General features: G+C 39.8%; 2 protein-coding genes across 4 annotated transcripts in view; one reads left to right on the top strand and one right to left on the bottom strand.

The window, feature by feature from the left end:
• Nucleotides 1–6,404, top strand: part of ptprq (protein tyrosine phosphatase receptor type Q) — a 32,544-nt gene extending 26,140 nt beyond the window's left edge. The window contains exons 36-43 of the mRNA XM_013910037.1: nt 1,186–1,276; nt 1,426–1,502; nt 1,602–1,736; nt 1,888–2,013; nt 3,463–3,608; nt 3,844–3,979; nt 5,784–5,907; nt 5,989–6,404. Coding sequence (XP_013765491.1) covers nt 1,186–1,276; nt 1,426–1,502; nt 1,602–1,736; nt 1,888–2,013; nt 3,463–3,608; nt 3,844–3,979; nt 5,784–5,907; nt 5,989–6,026 — 873 coding nt within the window. The 3' untranslated portion in view covers nt 6,027–6,404. The remainder of the gene's footprint in view (nt 1–1,185; nt 1,277–1,425; nt 1,503–1,601; nt 1,737–1,887; nt 2,014–3,462; nt 3,609–3,843; nt 3,980–5,783; nt 5,908–5,988) is intronic.
• A 1,606-nt stretch (nt 6,405–8,010) lies between these two features.
• iqsec3b (IQ motif and Sec7 domain ArfGEF 3b) overlaps nt 8,011–19,670 on the bottom strand; it is a 23,601-nt gene continuing 11,941 nt past the window's right edge. The window contains exons 6-14 of one of the 3 annotated variants that reach the window (XR_311654.1): nt 17,829–17,995; nt 15,694–15,833; nt 15,391–15,522; nt 15,183–15,282; nt 14,416–14,574; nt 14,226–14,318; nt 13,284–13,327; nt 11,792–12,308; nt 8,011–11,630 (exon numbers count right to left, since the gene is read on the bottom strand). Coding sequence is in view for 2 of the 3 variants with exons in the window: in XM_005729898.1 (XP_005729955.1) it covers nt 11,889–12,308; nt 13,284–13,327; nt 14,226–14,318; nt 14,416–14,574; nt 15,183–15,282; nt 15,391–15,522; nt 15,694–15,833; nt 17,829–17,995 (1,255 nt within the window). In the remaining variant the exon portion in view is untranslated. Of the gene's footprint in view, nt 12,309–13,283; nt 13,328–14,225; nt 14,319–14,415; nt 14,575–15,182; nt 15,283–15,390; nt 15,523–15,693; nt 15,834–17,828; nt 17,996–19,670 lie in introns of all 3 variants that reach the window. The other 2 variants (XM_005729898.1, XM_005729899.1) reach the window with 2 other exon arrangements.

Here is a 19,670-nt window from a genome sequence, read left to right as displayed (position 1 = left end):
TGTACCTCTGGTGCAAATTACTGACCTCTGTCATCATTTTAAGTGGGGGAACTTGCACAATCGGTGGCTGACTAAATACTTTTTTGCCCCACTGTATATACATTCATATGCCATTAAATGTAGATTATTAACAGATTATTAAAAATTAATATAGAGAACATTTTATAAAGTTACCCCAATTTTGCCTTCAATTAAGTTGTCCTTATTAATTACAAGTCTTTTTGCATTTTTTTATACATCTGTGCTTCTTCATGCAAATATGTCATTCTGTAATTAGATCCAGATTTCATCTATTAGTTGATCAACACCAGCTAGATGGTAAATGCCTAGGTTCTTCAGAAATGCTGCTGATACTTTAAATACTTAAAAAATACTGTTTTTTTAATAATAGTTGGTCAATAATTCTGTTTACATCTTCACGTGAATACATAAAATGAGTATGTATGTGATATCTCTGGGTTACTGGGTTACAGGATTTGATGTATTTGTCGAGAAATACAAAGGCAAAGCAACAAAATAACAAACTCAGGTTTTTATTCTAAGTTTGATCTCTCAGAGAATCATAATATTCAACCACTAGAACAATTTTTCTCTCTTTAGGAATGCAAATAAATAACTGTAATTTGTCACTCTAATCAAACTTGCTTTATTTTTATTCAGCTTTTCAATGATAATAACAATAATTATATTTTAGCATTAAAATATAATTTTTTTTAAAGAACTTGGGGGTACTGGTTGTTTTAACCATTAGAAACATACAAAATGATTTTGATAGTAGATTTGTAAAGCAGTGTTAATACAGTAGATGAAAATCTTAAGATATACATGGAAAATGAATGAATACAGTGATAAATAAATACAGAAGAAAATGAAAAACTAGTGGTTTATATTACATTTAATACATTAGATAATTCACTAATGTTTGACCTTAGATGTTTCAGTAATGCATAATTTTAAAACTAAACCTGTTCTACCATTTACATACATACTAGATAATATTTTCTGAAGTCAAAAGGACTGTGAGTTTTATTTTTGAGTTTGCCAGCAGGAACTGGGTGAGTAGTCACCTGTTTTTACTTTTATCTTTCACTCACTCGTGGCCCTTGATTTTACTTTGGCAAAAATTGTAGCCTTGACCTTTGTGTGTTTCTGTGAATACTGATGTGTTATATTTTGTCCATCCAGGAACTCCCAAAGCTGCTGCAGGACCTGGCCACTACAGACGCTGACCTGCCGTGGAACAAGTCCAAAAATCGTTTCCCAAACATCAAACCTTGTATGTTGCCAGGCTGAAATTAGTTTTTCAAGGCCGTTGCGCCTACAACGTACCAGAATTGTTCCTATCTCTCATTGCTGTTTGCTTCACTGTGGTCGCATTTCATATATTTAAATTCAGCTGTATTATTATCCCTGTACTGTTTTTAGATAATAACAACCGAGTGAAACTGCTGTCTGAACCTGGCACTGCAGGCTCAGACTACATCAATGCCAGCTTTGTCTCAGTGAGTACCAGTTAGTCACGATTCTGTCAGATAGACATCCACATACTGTACATAAGGGTAGATGTAAGCCTCCCCGTCTCCTTTTTTCTGTGTCTGCAGGGTTATTTGTGTCCCAATGAGTTCATAGCCACCCAGGGCCCTCTGCCGGGCACTGTGGCTGATTTTTGGAGGATGATCTGGGAAACGGGAACCCGCACTATCGCCATGCTCACTCAGTGTTATGAGAAAGGCAGAGTGCGTATGAGAGATTTGTCACTGTTAGAAAAAAAACATCACCGCTATTAGCATTCAGAGTACAAGCTAGTATTTGGGCTTCATTCCCTGGATGCTTATGTCTGCTCTAAAGAGCTGATGTATGTGTGTGTGGGTGTGTGTGACATTTCAGATTCGATGTCACAAGTACTGGCCTGAAGACAACAAGCCGATGTCAGTGTTTAGTGACATTCTCATCTCAAAGGTGTCAGAGGAAGTCTTTCCTGACTGGACTATCAGAACTCTGAAAGTAGAAAAGGTATGGCGCTAATAACCTCCGTCAAGTGAGCATTCACCGGCTACCACGCACACATGCACACTTACAGTGCACACATGACTTGAAATATATGTGTGCATGCAATAGTAATATTAGTTCATGTCAATGATACAGTATTGTTTGGTCTATTTGTGCACCTGGAAAGTGGAGATACTTAAAAAAATTGCATGTTTTTACAAGTCACCTGCAATGCTCAGGTTCTGCTCTACTATATCAGTGTTATTTTAATTCTTTGATAAGTGGTTGCTAGGCAACATGGTGCCATTTTATTATTATTATTTTATGAGGATAAATTGGCTTTTTTTGTTTAGTTTAGTTCTTTTATTTTTTACAATTAAAAAAGAAAAAGCAACTTCTCTTTTCTTCAAAAATAACTAATAAGATTTAAAAGAATATAAAAAATAAAAAAAAACATCTGCTAATATGCCCCCACTTCTCCAGCTCCTCTAATGAATTAACCTTTGAAAAGGTTTGCTTTAAAAAACCTTTTCAAAGAATATAGTTTGGTTTATTAAAACAGGCTGAACAATTTACACTTCTGCTAAACTAAAGTACAGGTTTACTGGATTATTGATGAGCGAATAACATGGAAAAACTTGATGAAGAACAAAAAGGCATTAAACTGATTAAGTATGGATGAAACAGCATCATCCACTGACTGCAAAGACAACATGTTTGCTTTATTAAGGGGTGCAGGTGGAAAAAGTGATTCAGTGATGTGCATAAGGTAGCCATCAGAAGACACTGTTGAATGTAAAGTAATGTTGGGACTCTAGGCTGTCCGGCTACCCTTTTCAAGCTAAACTGGTATTTATGTCGAGCTCTTCCAGTTTTATAGGAATTTGGGAGCAGTAAATAATTTTTCCTACAGCCAATAAGGAGAGCTCAGACTAAGTTCAGACTTGTCTTTTGAGACTCTTGGTGTCAAAAGCACTGGTTTCTTAGTAGAACCCGTAATATGAATTTTAAAAGTAATGGTGGCACTGCTCAATATTGGGGTGATAAATTATCACAATTATCAGAATTTTATGTTATATAAGAAAATATATTAAAAAAAAAAATCTTGTAAACTCTATGTAATAAAGCTGAATGATAGGGGAGGCTTTACATCTTTGTAGAACTACATGTGTTTCATAGGAAACAGAGTGTAGGCCTACTAACCATCTTGTTTTGGTAGTAAGACGTGCAGGCATATTGAGGATGCTCACACAACCTTTTAGTTTGGAATTACATTTCTGATTACATTAAGAAAGTTTTGTTTTGACGTTTCTCCATCAGTAGTTTGATGGCTTGAGAGAGCCTACATCCTTTTAATTAAATTTTTTATTGTTAGAAAAATAATAAATGTTATCTCTGTTATCACTGAAAAACACCTGCCATAAAAACAGAGTTTATAATTGACTTCCTGTTATGTGTGTTCCTGTCCTGCAGCATGGGCACTACATTTTGGTCCGCCACTTCAATTATACATCGTGGCCTGAGCACGGCGTTCCAGAGTCTTGCAGTACGCTCATTAAGTTTGTCAAAGCTGTCCGAATGCACAGGCAGGACAATAGCACTATTGTTGTCCACTGCAGGTACGCTATCAGCTTCGTGTAAGGGAGACTAACATTGCATGAACTATAGCAAAATATTTAATTTTTGGTCATTAAAATTGAGTCTCATATCAACAGATTATCAATAAATGCTTCACTGTCAGTAATTTCATATCCTCTTTTGTATTACACCTACAAATAAGACCTAAATCCTTTTGTGTGGTATAACAGTGCAGCTGAAAGTATAATGGCATTTGCTCTCTTGTATTTTCTTTAGCGCTGGCGTAGGAAGAACAGGTGTGTTTATTGCTTTGGATCATCTTATTCAGCATGTCAGAGATCATGACTTTGTCGATATTTATGGGCTGGTGGCTGAACTGCGCAGCGAGCGGATGTGTATGGTACAGAATCTGGTAAGTTTACCATAAGTGCAGCAGTATGTTATCCTTTTGCATGTGAGCTTCATGGTAAATAGAATAAATATGATTTTTTTTTTATTTATTTATCCTAAGTTCTTAAGAATCATCAAAGACTGACAAATGGAAATGTAGCTGCCCTACTTTTTACTTTGTACCCTGCTGTGATCTCATCCCCATCAGAAGATATTCGGAAAATTTTAGTATTGACAAAGGGAATGATCTGGCGGTGGATTAAAAGCAAGCGCTGAGCAGGATTCCCTCTTTTGAAACAGCTTGAACCTTTCCTATATTTACCCTAGTGTTTACTTGTGGACTGCTGATTTGTCTGTCAGTGCCTGTATAGACTCTCTGCCTGCTGTGGTTACTGTGCTTCTTCTGTGTAATTGTTTTCTTGTTGCTAGACTTTCTCCACGTCTTTGTGAACATTATCTGGCTGTGGCTGAGCCTGTAGTGTCTGCAGCTACGAGAGCTGTGCTTGCTGATGGCATGATTCTTTGAGAGTTCAGTTTTCAGTGTGCCAGGCTAGCTATTAGTACAATGCCTGAGGACATCATTCATATTGATTATTTTACAAACTCATAAATGTCCTTGCTGAGACTCTGAAGCAGAGTGCCTTTTTCAGACGGCTTTAAAAAGACACTTTAAAAGTTTTCTACAGTCATTGATTTGAGCTACTTATGTGTTTATGGCATCAAAGGGTTGATGTTGTTGTAAAAGTCCATCAGATTTTGCAAACGTAGTTCCAGTTTCCTACTGAAATAAAAAGACCATGCATGACAATTATTATTAATTACATAAGCCACAAGTACTCAAACCACACATAGGACTAAACAATACACTTGAAATGTCAAAGACTGGGCCTGTACTGGCTAATAGGCTCTATCATTCTGGTGCCTTTAGTTCAGTATTCATGAATTACACAACTGCTGTTAGTTCAAACTATAGAGATAAGGACAGAATTATTTGGAAATATAGTTGGGAAGTATTTCAAGTCCTGTTAAACAGAATAAGGAGTTTTTAACACATTTCCAAACATCCTAGTTTGACTATTGCTAATAGACAGCTGTGTTTTGTGCTGGATAACAGCTTACAGTCATTTACAATCATGTTCCCTGAGCAAGCCCAGCCAGCTTTGCTTTGACTAATCTCTCAAATTTCAGTTCACCCCAAAGATTTTCGATGGATTCAATTTCAGGCCAGTTCACTTTGATCTTCTGGACGTAGTTTTTCACCATGTTTTTGGTTGTCATCTTGGAAGACAGAGCGACAACCCAGAACCAGTTTTTCTGCACTGCTGAGTGCTTGAAGTTTTCTTTCAAAATCCTTTATTTGGAAGTAATGAAACTAAATAAAACGTCCAAAGCAAAAACCACCAAGAGGTGTTGTCGTCACAGCCATTAAGATACCAAAGTATTTTTGCACATCTCAAATCATCCATCTATTCATTCATTATTTTAACCACTTAATCGCCACGTAAAGCAGCAAGAAATTTTGAGGAGGGTTGGCCGGACAGGTCACCAGTTCATTATATGGCTTCTCACAGAGATGCAAAGCCTTTCACGCGCAGCCAATTTACATGTCTCTGGCTTTAAATCACCTCTGTTAAGTTTTAGTTCTGAAAAATAAATCAAGTGGTACAATCTTCGTACCACAGCAATTCAAACTTAATCTGCTTTTCCCACTCTTTTGTTAGGACTATATCATTGTTCATATCAACATCTGTTCTTTGTGTGATTAATGCAAAAGAACATATGGTCTGAATAAGCAGAAATATGTCTATGCATATGTGTGCTGTCAGGCCCAGTACATCTTCCTGCACCAAAGTACGCTGGAACTTCTAAACAACAAAGGCAACAGCCAGTCGATATGGTTTGTTAGCTACTCTGCTCTGGAGAAGATGGACTCCCTGGATGCCATGGAAGGTAAATATATGAGGTCATACTTAAAAAAACAAACAAACATGCAGCTCAGTGCTCACCTCACAAGGTTGTATTGCTCTTCAGGTGATGTTGAACTGGAATGGGAGGAGACCACTATGTAAAAAAACTGACTAAGGAACATCTGTGAGATTTCTTTGGGGGGTTTTGTGCGTCACTGTCACATGACCTGTGGGCAGATCCTGGAGATGGAGAGGTCCATCCCCACAAACCAAAGTAAGAGCAACAGGAGATGAATATCTGCACTCAACGATCTGTCTGAAGAACTCCACTCAGTCCACTTCAAAATCTGTTCCGAGCACAGTCGTCTTTATATTGAACCTTTTGAACACTTGTTTCCAAAGACACTGCGAGGGAAAAAAGTGAAGAGCAGGGACAAAGAAGTTCAGAAAGGACAGGAATAAATGAGACATTGTGAGCTGATCGTGAGAGCTCTATCACAAGTGTAAGCCTACAGGTATTTGCACAAATCGATTTCACTGTCTTATTATTATTATGTATTATGTTCATATCATCTGTGTTTTTTTAAGGTAATTGTTTTCAGCCAAAGTAGTGTTGGGGCTTTTCAGTCTCTTTATAACTGTGTTGAGATGTTCGTTATCCTTTCTCAAGAGTGATTTGCAAAATAAAAGAAACAATCAAGACTTTCTCCACTTGACTGTTTCATCAAATGTCTGCACTTTGACGTTGCAGTAGGGAGTTACAAATTAGTGAGTCTTGCTGTTTCAACAAGGGAAGTCTGCAGTAGCTTAATAGCTAACATAACCGTTAAATCCAAGGCTGTGGTTATATACTCACTAGGCACTTTGTTGGATGCATCATTTCAGCTGCATATTAGCACACACATCAGAAACATTTAAGCATTCGGCTTGAGACGACCTGCGGAGGTTCAAACTGAACATCAGAACGGGGTAGAGGGATGGTTTAAATGACTTTGAATGTGGCATAATTGTTGGTGCCAGACGGGCCTGTCTGATAAAAACTGCTGATCTGCTTGAATTTTTCTGCACAGCCCATCTCTGTGGGTTTGCAGAGGATGGTCTGAAAAAGAAGAAATATCCACTGAGCAGCAGTTCTTTGGGAGAAAAGGCCTTGCTGTTACCAGGCGTTCAGGAGAATAACTCAAATAGCCACTCTTAACAATCAAAGTGTGCAGTGGAGCATCTGTGAATGCACCACATGTCAAATCTTGATGTCAAGCCTTGAGGCTACAGCAGCAGAAACTGAGGGCACATGCTCACAAAGACTGGGCAATAGAAGACTGGAAAATACTTTGTTTAATGAGTGTCCGCTTCTCCTGCTGTAGAGTTCAAATTTAGCAAAAACAACTTGAAAACATTGGTCCATCCTGTCTTGTATTAACAGCTCAAGTTCGTGTCTCGTAATGGTATGAGGGATATTTTCTTGGCACACTTTCAGCCTCTTAGTATCAGCTGAGCACCATGTGTATGTGTGTGTCACAAAGCTCATATCATCTCAAACTGCTTTCTTGACAATGACAATGAGTTCACTCTACTCAGATGGCCTCCACAGTCATCAGATTTCAATCGTGTAGAGCTCATTTGGGGTTTGGTGATTCTCATCATGGATCTTCAACTGACAAATCTGCAGCGACTATGCAATGATATCATGTCAATATGAACCATGATGTCTGAGGAATGCAAAAGGACGCTTTTAAGAGATTACTATTGGCCAAATGATAGCATTATTTCTGTAAATGGTCCCCATCTTTAGATATGTGTCTTTTATTACTACAGCACAATTTAGAGCAGATTTTATGGACAGGTTTGTGCATATGGATCAGGTACCTGCACAAGTCATTGGACCCATCTTCGAGAACCACTACAGCAGACGCATATGACATTCAGACACCTCAGATTCAGTGTTACTTTGGGGGCAGGGGGTTTGGTGGAAGGACCTCTAATGAATGAGTTCAGACCAGGTGTGCTGGAATGACAGCGAAACACCGGTCAGACTGATTTCCCATAAGCTCCTTCATTCCGCCATCCTCCCTGCACACCTGCTGCAAATTAATTCATTAGAAAGGCAGAGAGTGCTTCATACACAGACACCGTGGAGACGCAAGACTGAGAGTAAAAACTACTTTATTCTTTCATTCTCTTCAAACAGAAAAATTAGAAATTCTTTTAGTAAACATGTTGATCTTTAAGAAATCTCCTTTATAGAAATATTGTGACGGTGCAGAGATTAATGACAGTGCTCCACAGTGAGGATGCAGATTGGTGCATCTCCATGACAACCACGGAGAAGGCAAGGGGTAAGGGTAGAAAAGAGAAGGGGGGAGAGGGAGTAGAGCAAGAGAGAGAAAGGAGAAAATGACATCAACAAAGCAAACATGCCCTGACAATAATAACGAAAACGTAGACTCAAACTCCTCCTGTGTACTGTAAATGAAAAAAACAAAGCGAACAAAAAAAGCAAACAAAAAAAATGTGTCATGCGGTATAGTACAAGTCAGAGTTTACAGTAAACAAAGTGGGGTTACTGACTTGAGAAATCAAGCAGTTTCAAAGGTAAGTCTAAGCTTAAATTTGTTGTTGCTTTGGCAGCCGTGTGCATGTTTGCGTGTTTGTGTGATCACATGTGCAGCTGTTTGTTATGCTAGTGTGTGCGTGTGTGTGTGTGTGTGTGTGTGTGTGTGGCGTGACTTGTGGTGTACTGTACGTATTCACCAATACAGCATAGCCCTTTGCATACCTTTACAGATGACACGCAGCCATCTCTTAATAATCCTGTAGTAACATGACATGGTAATTTAATGGCAAGTGTAGATCTGTAATAATGTCACGTATTCTATAAAAGCTGCCTGTTTTCTGTCTCTTATCACATATAGGACTCCCCCCGATATTAAATGTGAATAATAGTAACTATAATAACTATAATATTCTTTTTTTCTTTTAAACTAGATTTTCTCTGTACAAATACATACGTAGATACACACACTGGGCAAAGCAATCACTTTTTTCAGAATAAATATATATTATCTATTTACAATATATCCAGTATATTCTGTGGTGCAAAAAGGTACAAGACGTGTTTGGTATGTCTCAGTCGGATGATTCGTGATGTGCTGTACAAACTGGCTCGAAACCATCAAGACAGACGACACGTGAGGAAATCAGTTATTATTCCACGGACATCTTCAGTTTTCCCCCTGATTTAACATTCAGTACACATGTGCATGTCTGCTTATATAATATTTTCATTGCGTAAGGAGAATATAAATAGGTGAGAGGGGAGACGTGGTCTAGTGAGGTGATTTGGGTCAACCCTGTGTAGAGCATTTTACTTCATTTTAATATAGTTTTGGAGGTATAGCTGTAGGAAATCAAGCCTTCTCTTGAGTATGATGGTAGCAGATGGCACTTTGTCTTGTGGTGCTCAAAGCACCAAAAAATACACATCAGAAAATTAGTAGCAATGTGATTTCTAGAAATCAAAATCCAATTTATCAAAAAATAAATAAATAAAGTAAATAAAAAATTCACTTCGGATCGATTCAAATCTTGTTGTGAGCAGTTTTAATGTGTCCACCCTTTAATGGACTGGCTGCCTGTGCGGTGTGCCCTGCCTCTCACCCTTGATCCTGAATATAATAATGGATGGATGCCTACAACTCAAACTCCAGGAAAGTTCGGACAATGTGGAAAATGTCAATAAAAACACAATGCAGTGATTTGAAAATCTCATAAGCACATTAAAAAAACGTGTAAACAAATGTTTAATCTGAGATATTTTATGATTCTAGGAACAATATTACGCTTATTTATAATTTGATGGCAGCAACCCATCTCAAAAAAGTTAGGATGGGATCAACAAAAGGGGAGGAACAGCGTGCAAATATAATACTAAATAAAGGTTAATTGGTCAGTAACATGGCTGGCATCTTAGTGAGGCGGAGTTTCTAAGAAGCAAAGATGGCAGAGGTTCACCAACCTGCAAAAAACAACATCTACAAATTGTGGAACACTTTCAGAATATTGTTCCTTAATGTAAAATTGTAAAGATTGTCAATATCTCATCATTAACAGCACAATGGGCCTTCATGCAGCACTGCTTTGAAAACAGGCATGATTCTGTCATACAGTAAATATCACTGCATGGGCTCACAAATACTTCCAGAAATCACTCTCTGTGAACACAAATTGCCATCCACAAATGCAGGTTAAACAACCATAATGTGAAGATGATCTAGAAAATGTGTAGTCTTCTCTGGATCATTTAAAATGGACTAAGGCGCAGTGACGCTGCATCCTCTGGTTTAAAGAGGATAGGACACCACCACGTCTATCAACAAGACAGTGCTACAGCAGGTGCACTAAACTGCGGAAATATTACAACAACACGGCTTTGCTGACACAGAAGTAAACACGGCCATGTCACAACATTTTTTTAGATGGATTGCTGCCATCAAATTCCTTATCTTTACATTATCGGGGGGGCGGTTCCCTCAATTTGAACATTTAGTATGTTTTCTATGTTATATTGTAGATAATCATATGGGATTGTGTGATCTGCAAACTGTTGCATTATGTTTTTATTAATTTTTGGGGGGGGGATTGAGTTGTACATCCAACCAAAAAAGTGTTCAGGTACAAAACATTACAGCTCAGCACCGGGACCTCTTATTTACATCCTATCATGGTTATGCCTCTTGTCATAGATGCTTCCTTCTGCCATTTTTTCCACTTTTAGCAGTGCAAGGCAAGTGCTATCTACAGTAACTCCATTACATTCAAAAGAAGGCAGGCATGTCCACAACTGAGCAACTCAAACCAGAAGAAAAAAAAATCTAGATGTAAAAATAGCACTATAAAGCATAAGGAAAACATGTATATTTGATTTTTGGATAACGTTTTCTTTTTAGGTTTCCCTAAATCCAAAGGTGACATCCCTATGCACAAGGCAACCTGTTTGGAGTAAATAGACAGGAGGAGAAAGGCTTCTTTTAGCCTTGGTTAGGATAAATTACCAGCCTGGCTCCCTGTTGCCCATGGGTAAGCAGGCTGAACAAACAGTACAGAAGCACTCTCCCCTCAGTACAACTCAGAGGTGCAGATAAAGTGTTACATGTTGCAATGCAGCAGACTCTTTCCTGAGCTGTGTGAGAGCACAACTTCAGAATCACAGCATACAGATACTGTGAGGATATCTGCTATCTGTTCAATTTTAGAAAATCATGCAACAGTGAAGCACCGAATCATGATTGTCATCAGGATATTAATTTAGGATAGTTTAGTTAGTAGCAGCATCCTTGCTTACTACACTAACTCGTAGGTGTTAGAGGCGGTACGGCAATTTATCTTCTTTGCCTTTTTTCACGCACACTGATTATGAGTTCCCTAGAAAATGGAGAAACAAATAAGCTGGTGCTCTTGTTTCTTCACATTATGCAGAGATGAAGGAAAATGATTATGGTATAAAGTAGTTAGATTAGCTGCAAAACGATCCCTCACTGAGTGTGGTAATACTGAAAACGGGGAGATGCCATGAACATCAATATCCTCAAAGAAAACAGAATCTTCCCCTTTTTTTTAAGATATGTCATGTCTTTTCAGGGTGCTTTTTTCTGACACTCCAAGCTCACGTACACTTGTTGGATAGGCGACATTTAAAAATGCTAAGTCACCATACACCCAACAGCGTGAAATCCAGACAGACAACAACAGCTGCTACCAGGTGACAGGCTGAAGAGAAAAGAAAGAAGAAAAGTCTTTCAGAAATACCATCAAAGCTACTCCATGTTTAAAAAGCACACAGCCAAGTTAAGACTATAAATAAATTCTGAGGAATGCATTTAAGTCACACAATATAATCTTTACTTTTTTTTGCACTTCTTTTGTCTTACTATTCAAAGTAAGCTGACTTGTGCTCCAGCATGTGTTTGTTGAGTGTGAGTGTGCGGATCTTGTCTGGCGCAGGGAGTTTGTTACGCAGCTGATGACCTAAACGATGCTGCGGGAGCCGCTGGAGTTGCGCCTGCGGGTAAGAGGCATGGTGTGGTGAAGGGGCATGGGTGAGTCGGGTGGACAGAATTGGTGGGGATGGTTGTAAGGTGGAGGAGGTGGCGGCAAAGGGGGTTGAGGCCCATCTCCCTCTCTGACACGCGCAGGTGTTGACAGGGCCGACTGGATGAGCTGATGGGTGGCCGGGCCTTGGCTGAGGAATGCCTCCATCCGTCCTCGCCCGCTCTGGTCCATGACAATCACCTTGACAATCTGCTGGCACTGGATGAGTGTTTCTGGGCGGAGATCTCCGGCCTGGACTGGGCTGAGCAGGGCAGGTGGCGCAGCCAGAGCCAGTGGCGTTGACTCAATGCTGGGCTGGCTCAGCTGATAGGTCTGCAGCCTGTTGTGAATTGACACCTAGTTTAGGAACAGTCAGAGAACGCATGAGGAGTTACCAGCCTGAACGCAGCCTCTACGCAGCCCTCTGGTGTGTTACGCACATGGGCATGCAGGCATGCAGGTAGGTAGTATGTAGAGCGAGCGCATGCAAAACACACACTCTCATTTTCTCTTGATCATCTCTTCGATGATTTAAACTTGAGTTCACATATTTACACGCACCAGCCTAGGAAGAGAAGAGGGTTGCTGGGTAAGACGAGATTTTCTTAAGGAATTATGGTGGGAACCCTTTGGATTTTTTGAGTGTCGGAGTGCGACACAGGGAGTGGTCATTGAGTGGCAGACTGATAGGCTGAAAGATAAGGGAGTGCCAGACGAGGAAAGAGGTGACACCGAGGGCGTGGTGTCTCCCTAACACAGTGACTTACAAATCTAAGGGACTGATTGAAAGGGAGGAGAAGGGGGCTGGGAGTACGGGCAAAGGAATAAAACAGAGAAAACATCTTCTTTCACTTCGCCTACTTACAGGAAGGGCTGGTTGTACAGACATGCACACACTTACCCACACACACAACAGACCTTTAACAGTATCAAGCTTATCTGGCTTTGTAGATGTATTCTTGGAGCCAGCCAGGCTTATGGTGGCTTGCAGTGGCTTATACAGTAAGGCTGGCAAGCAGCAATTGATGAGAGAAGGAATGCTATATAGCGAGTAGAGTGGCTGCTCATCTACTCATGAGGCACAGTGAGAGACAGTTTGTAGCACCACTACACCAGAGTCCTCTCAGCATCCTTTGTATCTATGGCTGCATAGTCAGGATGTGCCTCAGGTGGAGCTCTTTTAAAGCAAAGCATAAAGCGCACTTTCTTGTCAGGATGAGGCACAGCCCTTGTCCAACCACACACACGCACACACACATATAAAAACCACACCCACAGAGCTGCAGACGCAGATACTTACCTGAGGGAGACAAGAGTAGCTTTGGCACTCACCTCTACTGTGTTGTTGTTGCCGGTTTTATCGTACGCATCCTGGCCTGTGGGGGAAAACACAGGCAGATTTCAGCTTCACATACAGAATTTCGAAAATGTCAGAAACAGACTCTCATACAGGCAACTGTCATTCAGTTAAAAAATGGTTCATGAATATTTTTTTAAAATACATTTTGCACAGAATCAACTGAACATGTCATGTTTTCATATTTTAATACTACAGTTTTCTCATAACTGGTAATATCCAAATACACCGTATCAGCACAAACGTCTGAGGCATTTGTGCTCAATCACAGCAGTGGACATGTTATGATGTGGGCTTGTTTTGCAGCCACAGGACCTGGGACCTTGCTGTCACTGAGTAAAGCATGAACTTCTCTGTATACCAAAGTTTCTAGAGTTGCTATGAGGCCATCTCTCCAACAGCCAAAACTGGGACATGCAAAAGAAAGCACGTCAGCAAATCTACAACACATTGGCTAACCCAGTCAAATTCCAGACTGCAGATAACACATGACTTCAACATATTTCTGTAAAATATAGTTCTTCAAGATAATGAATCATGGGGTGTACTAAGTTTTTCATATGAAAATTTTTTCCACAACTGTAATTGGCACTCTAGCCTCATCATTAACATATGACATTGGTATCCATCCTCTCTCTGAAAAAGGACCGTGTATTATAATTATTTATTGAATTAGAGACTGTATCAGATCTGAAAGTCTCTAACACCTGTGTACAATGTAAAAATGTCAATTGGACAATCTTTTTGAAGCTATTTCTTTCCTTAATATTTCAAAAGTGACAGTGATGGCTTTCTCACCAGCTTTTTCATGTACCTTTTCTCCAAGAACTTGTTCTATTTCCTATATTCCCCTGAGCAATGTTTGCATTATTATGAGTAATATATTCTGTGTTATGCTGCACAAGCAAAACCAGCACCTGAGGGAGAGCCGTGTCCTGTATGTGCATCCATTTGCCCGCCGTTAGTGTGTAAGCCATGTGGCTGGATGCCTTGTTGCCTCTCCAGTTCCCCTACAGCATGAGAAAGGGAAAGTTCAGTGAGCCGTACACAGGTTGATCAGTATTTGTTTACATAGATTTTGCAGATTTTGAGGATTTTCCTCCTTACACTGGATGTGAATCTGTTCCATCTCGTTGACCTCTGCGATTGACTCTCTGAGCTCTTCCGCAAACTTCCTGAGCTCTTCTCCACTTGGAGAGCAGAAACTCACCAGCTGCTTCTTCTCTGAAGTAAACGGGCTCATCATGGTGACACCATGGGCATAGACTGATGAGAAACCCCAACAAAGAGAAACAGAAGTGCTTTTACCATAACTGTGACTGGAAAAAACGAATGGATAATCCAATAATCAATATCTATTACAGATAATCTCAGCCTTTCTTTCTTCCTTCCAGTAACCCATAAGCTCTCTCAGTTCACACACCTTTTCTATTATCTTTCCAGATGGATTTAGTGAATTATTTGTGTTTATAGATTCTCAGAGCTTCACCAAGTTCACAAACCTTACTCGATGATGCACCCGAGGACTCAAATGTTGATAGGAGATTGACAGCACACATAAGAGATTGACAGTAAGATGCTCTTGTAGAACATAGACAACATCTTGATGAATGTACAAGCAAAATGCTCTTTCTTTAAAAACTTAAAAAGACTAAATCTTAAAAAGAATAAAAATATATCCTTCAGGATATCTACTGTAACACTGACAACAGCGTGTTAACACTGGTATACTGATGAGTGCTTGGCAGTTCCTTAAAGTATGGATCCTGACACTGACATTGACAGACAACAGTGCTGTGGATGGCTCAGCATTTTCCGGCACAGGGTGAAACTGCACTGGCAATAAATTGCTGCAGTGTAAAATGGCAGCTTACATTCATTGCTGAAGAGGTGAAACTGCATTCCTAGGAGACCCATAGCTTTACAGAAGGTGTATGAAGCAGAGCTTTTCTTCTTGGGACATAGCTTCAGGATCTAGAGACATACAACACGGAAATATGGTTGGTTGCATTTGGGCACATACTGCATGTTCTGAAATGGTTTCTAGTGCTTTTTAATGGTTTTTAAATGTTAAAATCTTACCAACAGTAGGTCATTGAAAAGGAAGACCTCTCTCTGGAGCTGAGACAGTTTCTGTTTGTGAGGTTTGTTGGCATCAGGCACCTCAAACAGACGACAGCAGCACACTAGACGTCTGTGGGGCACGGCGAGAATCTGGACAAGGTTAAAGAGATGAAGATGACAGCTAGCACAGAGCAGGGGATGGGCTGCAGCAAAATAATCCGTGATATAAGATAAAGAAGATTGTACAAAAAAAGGGCAGACAGCTCTCTCAAAAGACAAAAGGAAATGCAGGACTTGCACAAAAACGTGGCTATTACTCACAGTTTTTAGGCCCAGGATTGACTGCTCCACACGGCTCACATAGGTGACATGGTCTTCATTTGAGCGGAGCTCTCTCTGCTGGATCCTTTCATAAATACCTGCAACCATCTCTCTGGGGATGTCCGCTCCATCATCCACACCTGAAAGAAATGAAGGGTTCATGCAATGCATGAGTAGCCACCATACACATTTTAACAGATAGGTTTAACCCCTCCCCCCACAACCACCGCCAGCAAAACAGATTCAGACACAACATCGAATCTGACCAAATTATAACCTGTCTTTATTATAAACTGTCTTTACTTGTTGGTTGGATTATGTGATGGCCAAAGATGAATATATAACCCTTTCATGCATTGTGGCCACTACAGTGGACAGCTATTCAAAGGCTGTTTTCTTGTATTTGTATCAATGTTTATGGTATGCTTGCACATAAACCACTACATTGGACACTGATGTGTCATTCCATACCCTGCCACCCACTGGTCACCCAGTGGGCTGACTAAGTGGATGTGTAAAAGAAAACTCTTTGAAAATTACATGTTTAAAAAATGCAGTTCAAAAATCTTTTTTCATGCCTAAAAATACTTAAGAAAAAACCCTCACTGAGGTTGTCATAACTCATGTATGAAAGGGTTAATTTGGTTGGCCGTTCTCTACCCCCTTTTTTTGCACACTTACATCATATGTAAAATATCTCACCACCGTTGCAACAGTTATTGACTGTTGCATGCACTGTGCATGCAGCTTTGCACATTTGTACATTCAAGGCCATAGTTTAAAACAATATATACACAGTCCTTGTTTATTCCTGCAAGACTGAACATTGTCCTTGGTCAATGTGACAAAATAAATTACATTAGAAAGGTGACATCACCTTTGATATCCAGATTGAAGAGGAGATATCCACAAATGGTACGAGAGGAGATAACACAGGAATAGTATCAAGAGCACAGAGAAAGTCAGAGAATGGGGGGAAAAAATCCATTTTTTGATTTTTGGGTTGATTTCAGACAGTGAAGTCAATACTTGAAATCAGATACCAGATAACAGTTCTTTAGGCTGGAAATTAAATAAGCATCTCAAAAGTTTTGATTACTCACAGACTTGACTGTGACTCATTCTAATGTGCAAATTAATGGAAGTATTAGAGGGAAAAACACACGGAGGAAGTTAATGGGTGTCTTGAGATTGAGTGTAAACTTAACAATCTGAATTTCAAACTGTGTGGCTGTATCACTTTTACCCAACATTTTAATGCCAAATTAGTTTTATTCCTTTGTAGGATCTGAAGCTGTGAAATCAGAAAATGTGCCGTTATCGCAGTGTGTGTGTGCTGATATTGTATCCTGGCAGTTGTTCCACTATCACTGTGGAGCAGCACACTCAGCTGTAGAAGATAATATGAAGGAAAAATATGTAATGACTGAGAAATCGATTTTTCTGTTAACTAAAGGCACAAATAACAGTGAAATCCTTTTTCCTTAGGCCATTGTTGCCGTTAATATATGAATCTGCTGAACCTTTGGATGGAGACAACATTCAGAGCTATGGGAAGCTCAGCCGCGGCGATGAGTTGCTTCTGGAAAACCAAGCTCAAATCATTAAATCTCACGCTAAGTGAGCCTCAATTAAATGGGCCGCCGCCACGGCCTCTGGGGCAGCGCTCCGAGTCAAGGATATCAGGAATCTCTTCCCGCACTGATGATGGTTTCCTTGATGGTACCGAGCATAGGCAGCCAACCACAGCCTCTTTGAGTAATTTACTTCAGTTCAAGAAGCTGTCACTCACGGGCCTGATAGTGAGGTTGAAGTGAGGTCGATAAGAGAGTGCCTGCTGTAAAATTTTGACTTCCCCTGCCATCTGCTCTCTTTTTCATCTTCACCGTCATTCTTTCCACCACACCAATCCACTGTGAGTGATCTACAGTAGAGGGGCATGTATGTATAAACAAGTTTACTATTTATAACCAGTGCTCGTGCCCTTCTGATAAAACCACTTGCTATAAATGTTGAAACATGTCTGCAGCTCATTATGCCAGCCATGCCCACAGGGACAGTTAGCTCTCGCATGGCACGTAGAGTAAAACCTGTAGAAAAATACTCTCTGCCTCGCAGTTTGAGCACATTCTTACCTCTTAGGTTGCGTATGAAGTCATCAAGGCCCATTTTTCGCTGGGGTTTGATGTTGGGCGAGTACATGTCAGTGTTGAGGAGGACGACAGCAAAGGCCAGAATAAATATGGTGTCTGGATTGTGAAACTGCTGCACCACGTCAGGATTACACATACAGTACCTCTGACTGTGGAGGACAAAAAGGAGTTATATTTTTATATATTTTTCAGTGGAGGTCACACACTTCTCTGTTATGTATTTGAAAGCAGAGAACATTAAGCATTGCTGACGCAACAATACTGAAATCCTGTTTATTAGTCAGACAGTCCTGAGGAGTATTATTTCTTTTGACGGGATAGATTGAGGTGAATTTTTTCTAACAGAATGGCATTGCTACGTGTTTGCAAGACACCACAATTTTGTTGTCATAACAAAAACATCACAAAAATGTAATGCCAGATTTTAATACTTGTGTTCACTGCAGTGTGTTAAAAATGTCCTAGCAGCACAGAAATACATGGAAAAACTAAATGAAAAAACAAGATGATAATGATGATGACGTGAAATCACACTCAGATGCCAAGTTATTACATACACATGGATAATATTCATGCAGCATGACGTCAAAGTCCTGTTATGGCTATTTTTAACTTGCATTCATGCAATGTAATACGATGCATGGCTTTTTGATTTGGTGAGCCTATCGTGCACTCGTCAAGTGTAAAATTAACAAACAACATAAGAAATATATGCTCTGCGTTTATATATTTGTGTATGTGGATTTCTTACAAATACGGTGCTGTGCAAAAGTCTTGAGCCACCCCTCATTTCTTCTTTTGGTGCAAAGAAAATGGGAAATATGTGTAGGTGAAATGGGCAAGCACGAATGCAAAAACAGCACATGATTCAAAAACAGGGTTTCTGACAAGCTTGAAGGTCAATAATCGCCTTTATTCTTCAAAATTGCCGCACTCTCTTTGGCAAGCTTTCTTGTAATTTCTTTAAGTAGTCTTCAAGATTAGTGCTTCATGCTTCTTGAAGGATATTCGAAGCTCTCCTTTAGATTTTGTCTGCCTCTTGTTTTGTTCTCTGTCAAGATGATCCCACACTGCTTTAGTAATGTTGAGAACCACACTCTGGGCAGGCTGTTAATTCATGACTGGTAGTGTAACATGTTGTGTTTTTCTACCCAGGTATGTTTTTATTGCATTGAAATTGGAAACACTGCCAGGCTGAAAAGCAGACGTTGTATATCAGATGCTTTCCAGACAGTATTTTATGGTGGATGAAAATCTAATTGTACTTTTCTATGTTTATAATTTCATCAAGTTTTAGAAGATCCTAAACAAACCATGACAGAGCCTCCACCATGTTTTACAGATGGCTGTAGACGCTCGCAGTTGTATCTCTCTCCTGACCTCTGTACAATTAACAATAATTTGAACCAAATGTCAAATTTGGATTCATCGCTCTACAAGGCCTGCAGCCACTGATTTTCAGTCCAGTTCTTGGGTAATTTGCCACACCTCAAACTTTTCTTCCTGTTTTCCTTCCTTAAGAATGGCTTCTTGACAGCCATCCTTCCACTGAGACCATTTCTGATGATGCTCAGCAGTCAGGTTCACCGCTCAGGGCTTGTGTCAGTTCTTTTCTGAATTTTTCCTATTTCCTGGAAAAACAACTTTCAGATAGTGTTCAGTTGCTGTAGACTGATCAATTGGTTCTTTGATTGGTTACCTGTGATGTGAAGACAGAAAACGATTCATCCCTTGAGTTTTGTGCTTGAGGTGCATTTTTATGGCTTAATGACTGAAAATGAAAGTGGTCATTTACAAGGACTGAACTGAAAATGAGTGAAAAAG

Source organism: Pundamilia nyererei, unplaced genomic scaffold (genome assembly GCF_000239375.1).
Source record: "Pundamilia nyererei isolate P.nyererei 1_Seehausen unplaced genomic scaffold, PunNye1.0 scaffold00035, whole genome shotgun sequence".
NCBI lineage: Eukaryota > Metazoa > Chordata > Actinopteri > Cichliformes > Cichlidae > Pundamilia > Pundamilia nyererei.
Note: the sequence above shows the minus strand (reverse complement) of the source record. Positions and strands in the feature narration are given on the sequence as shown.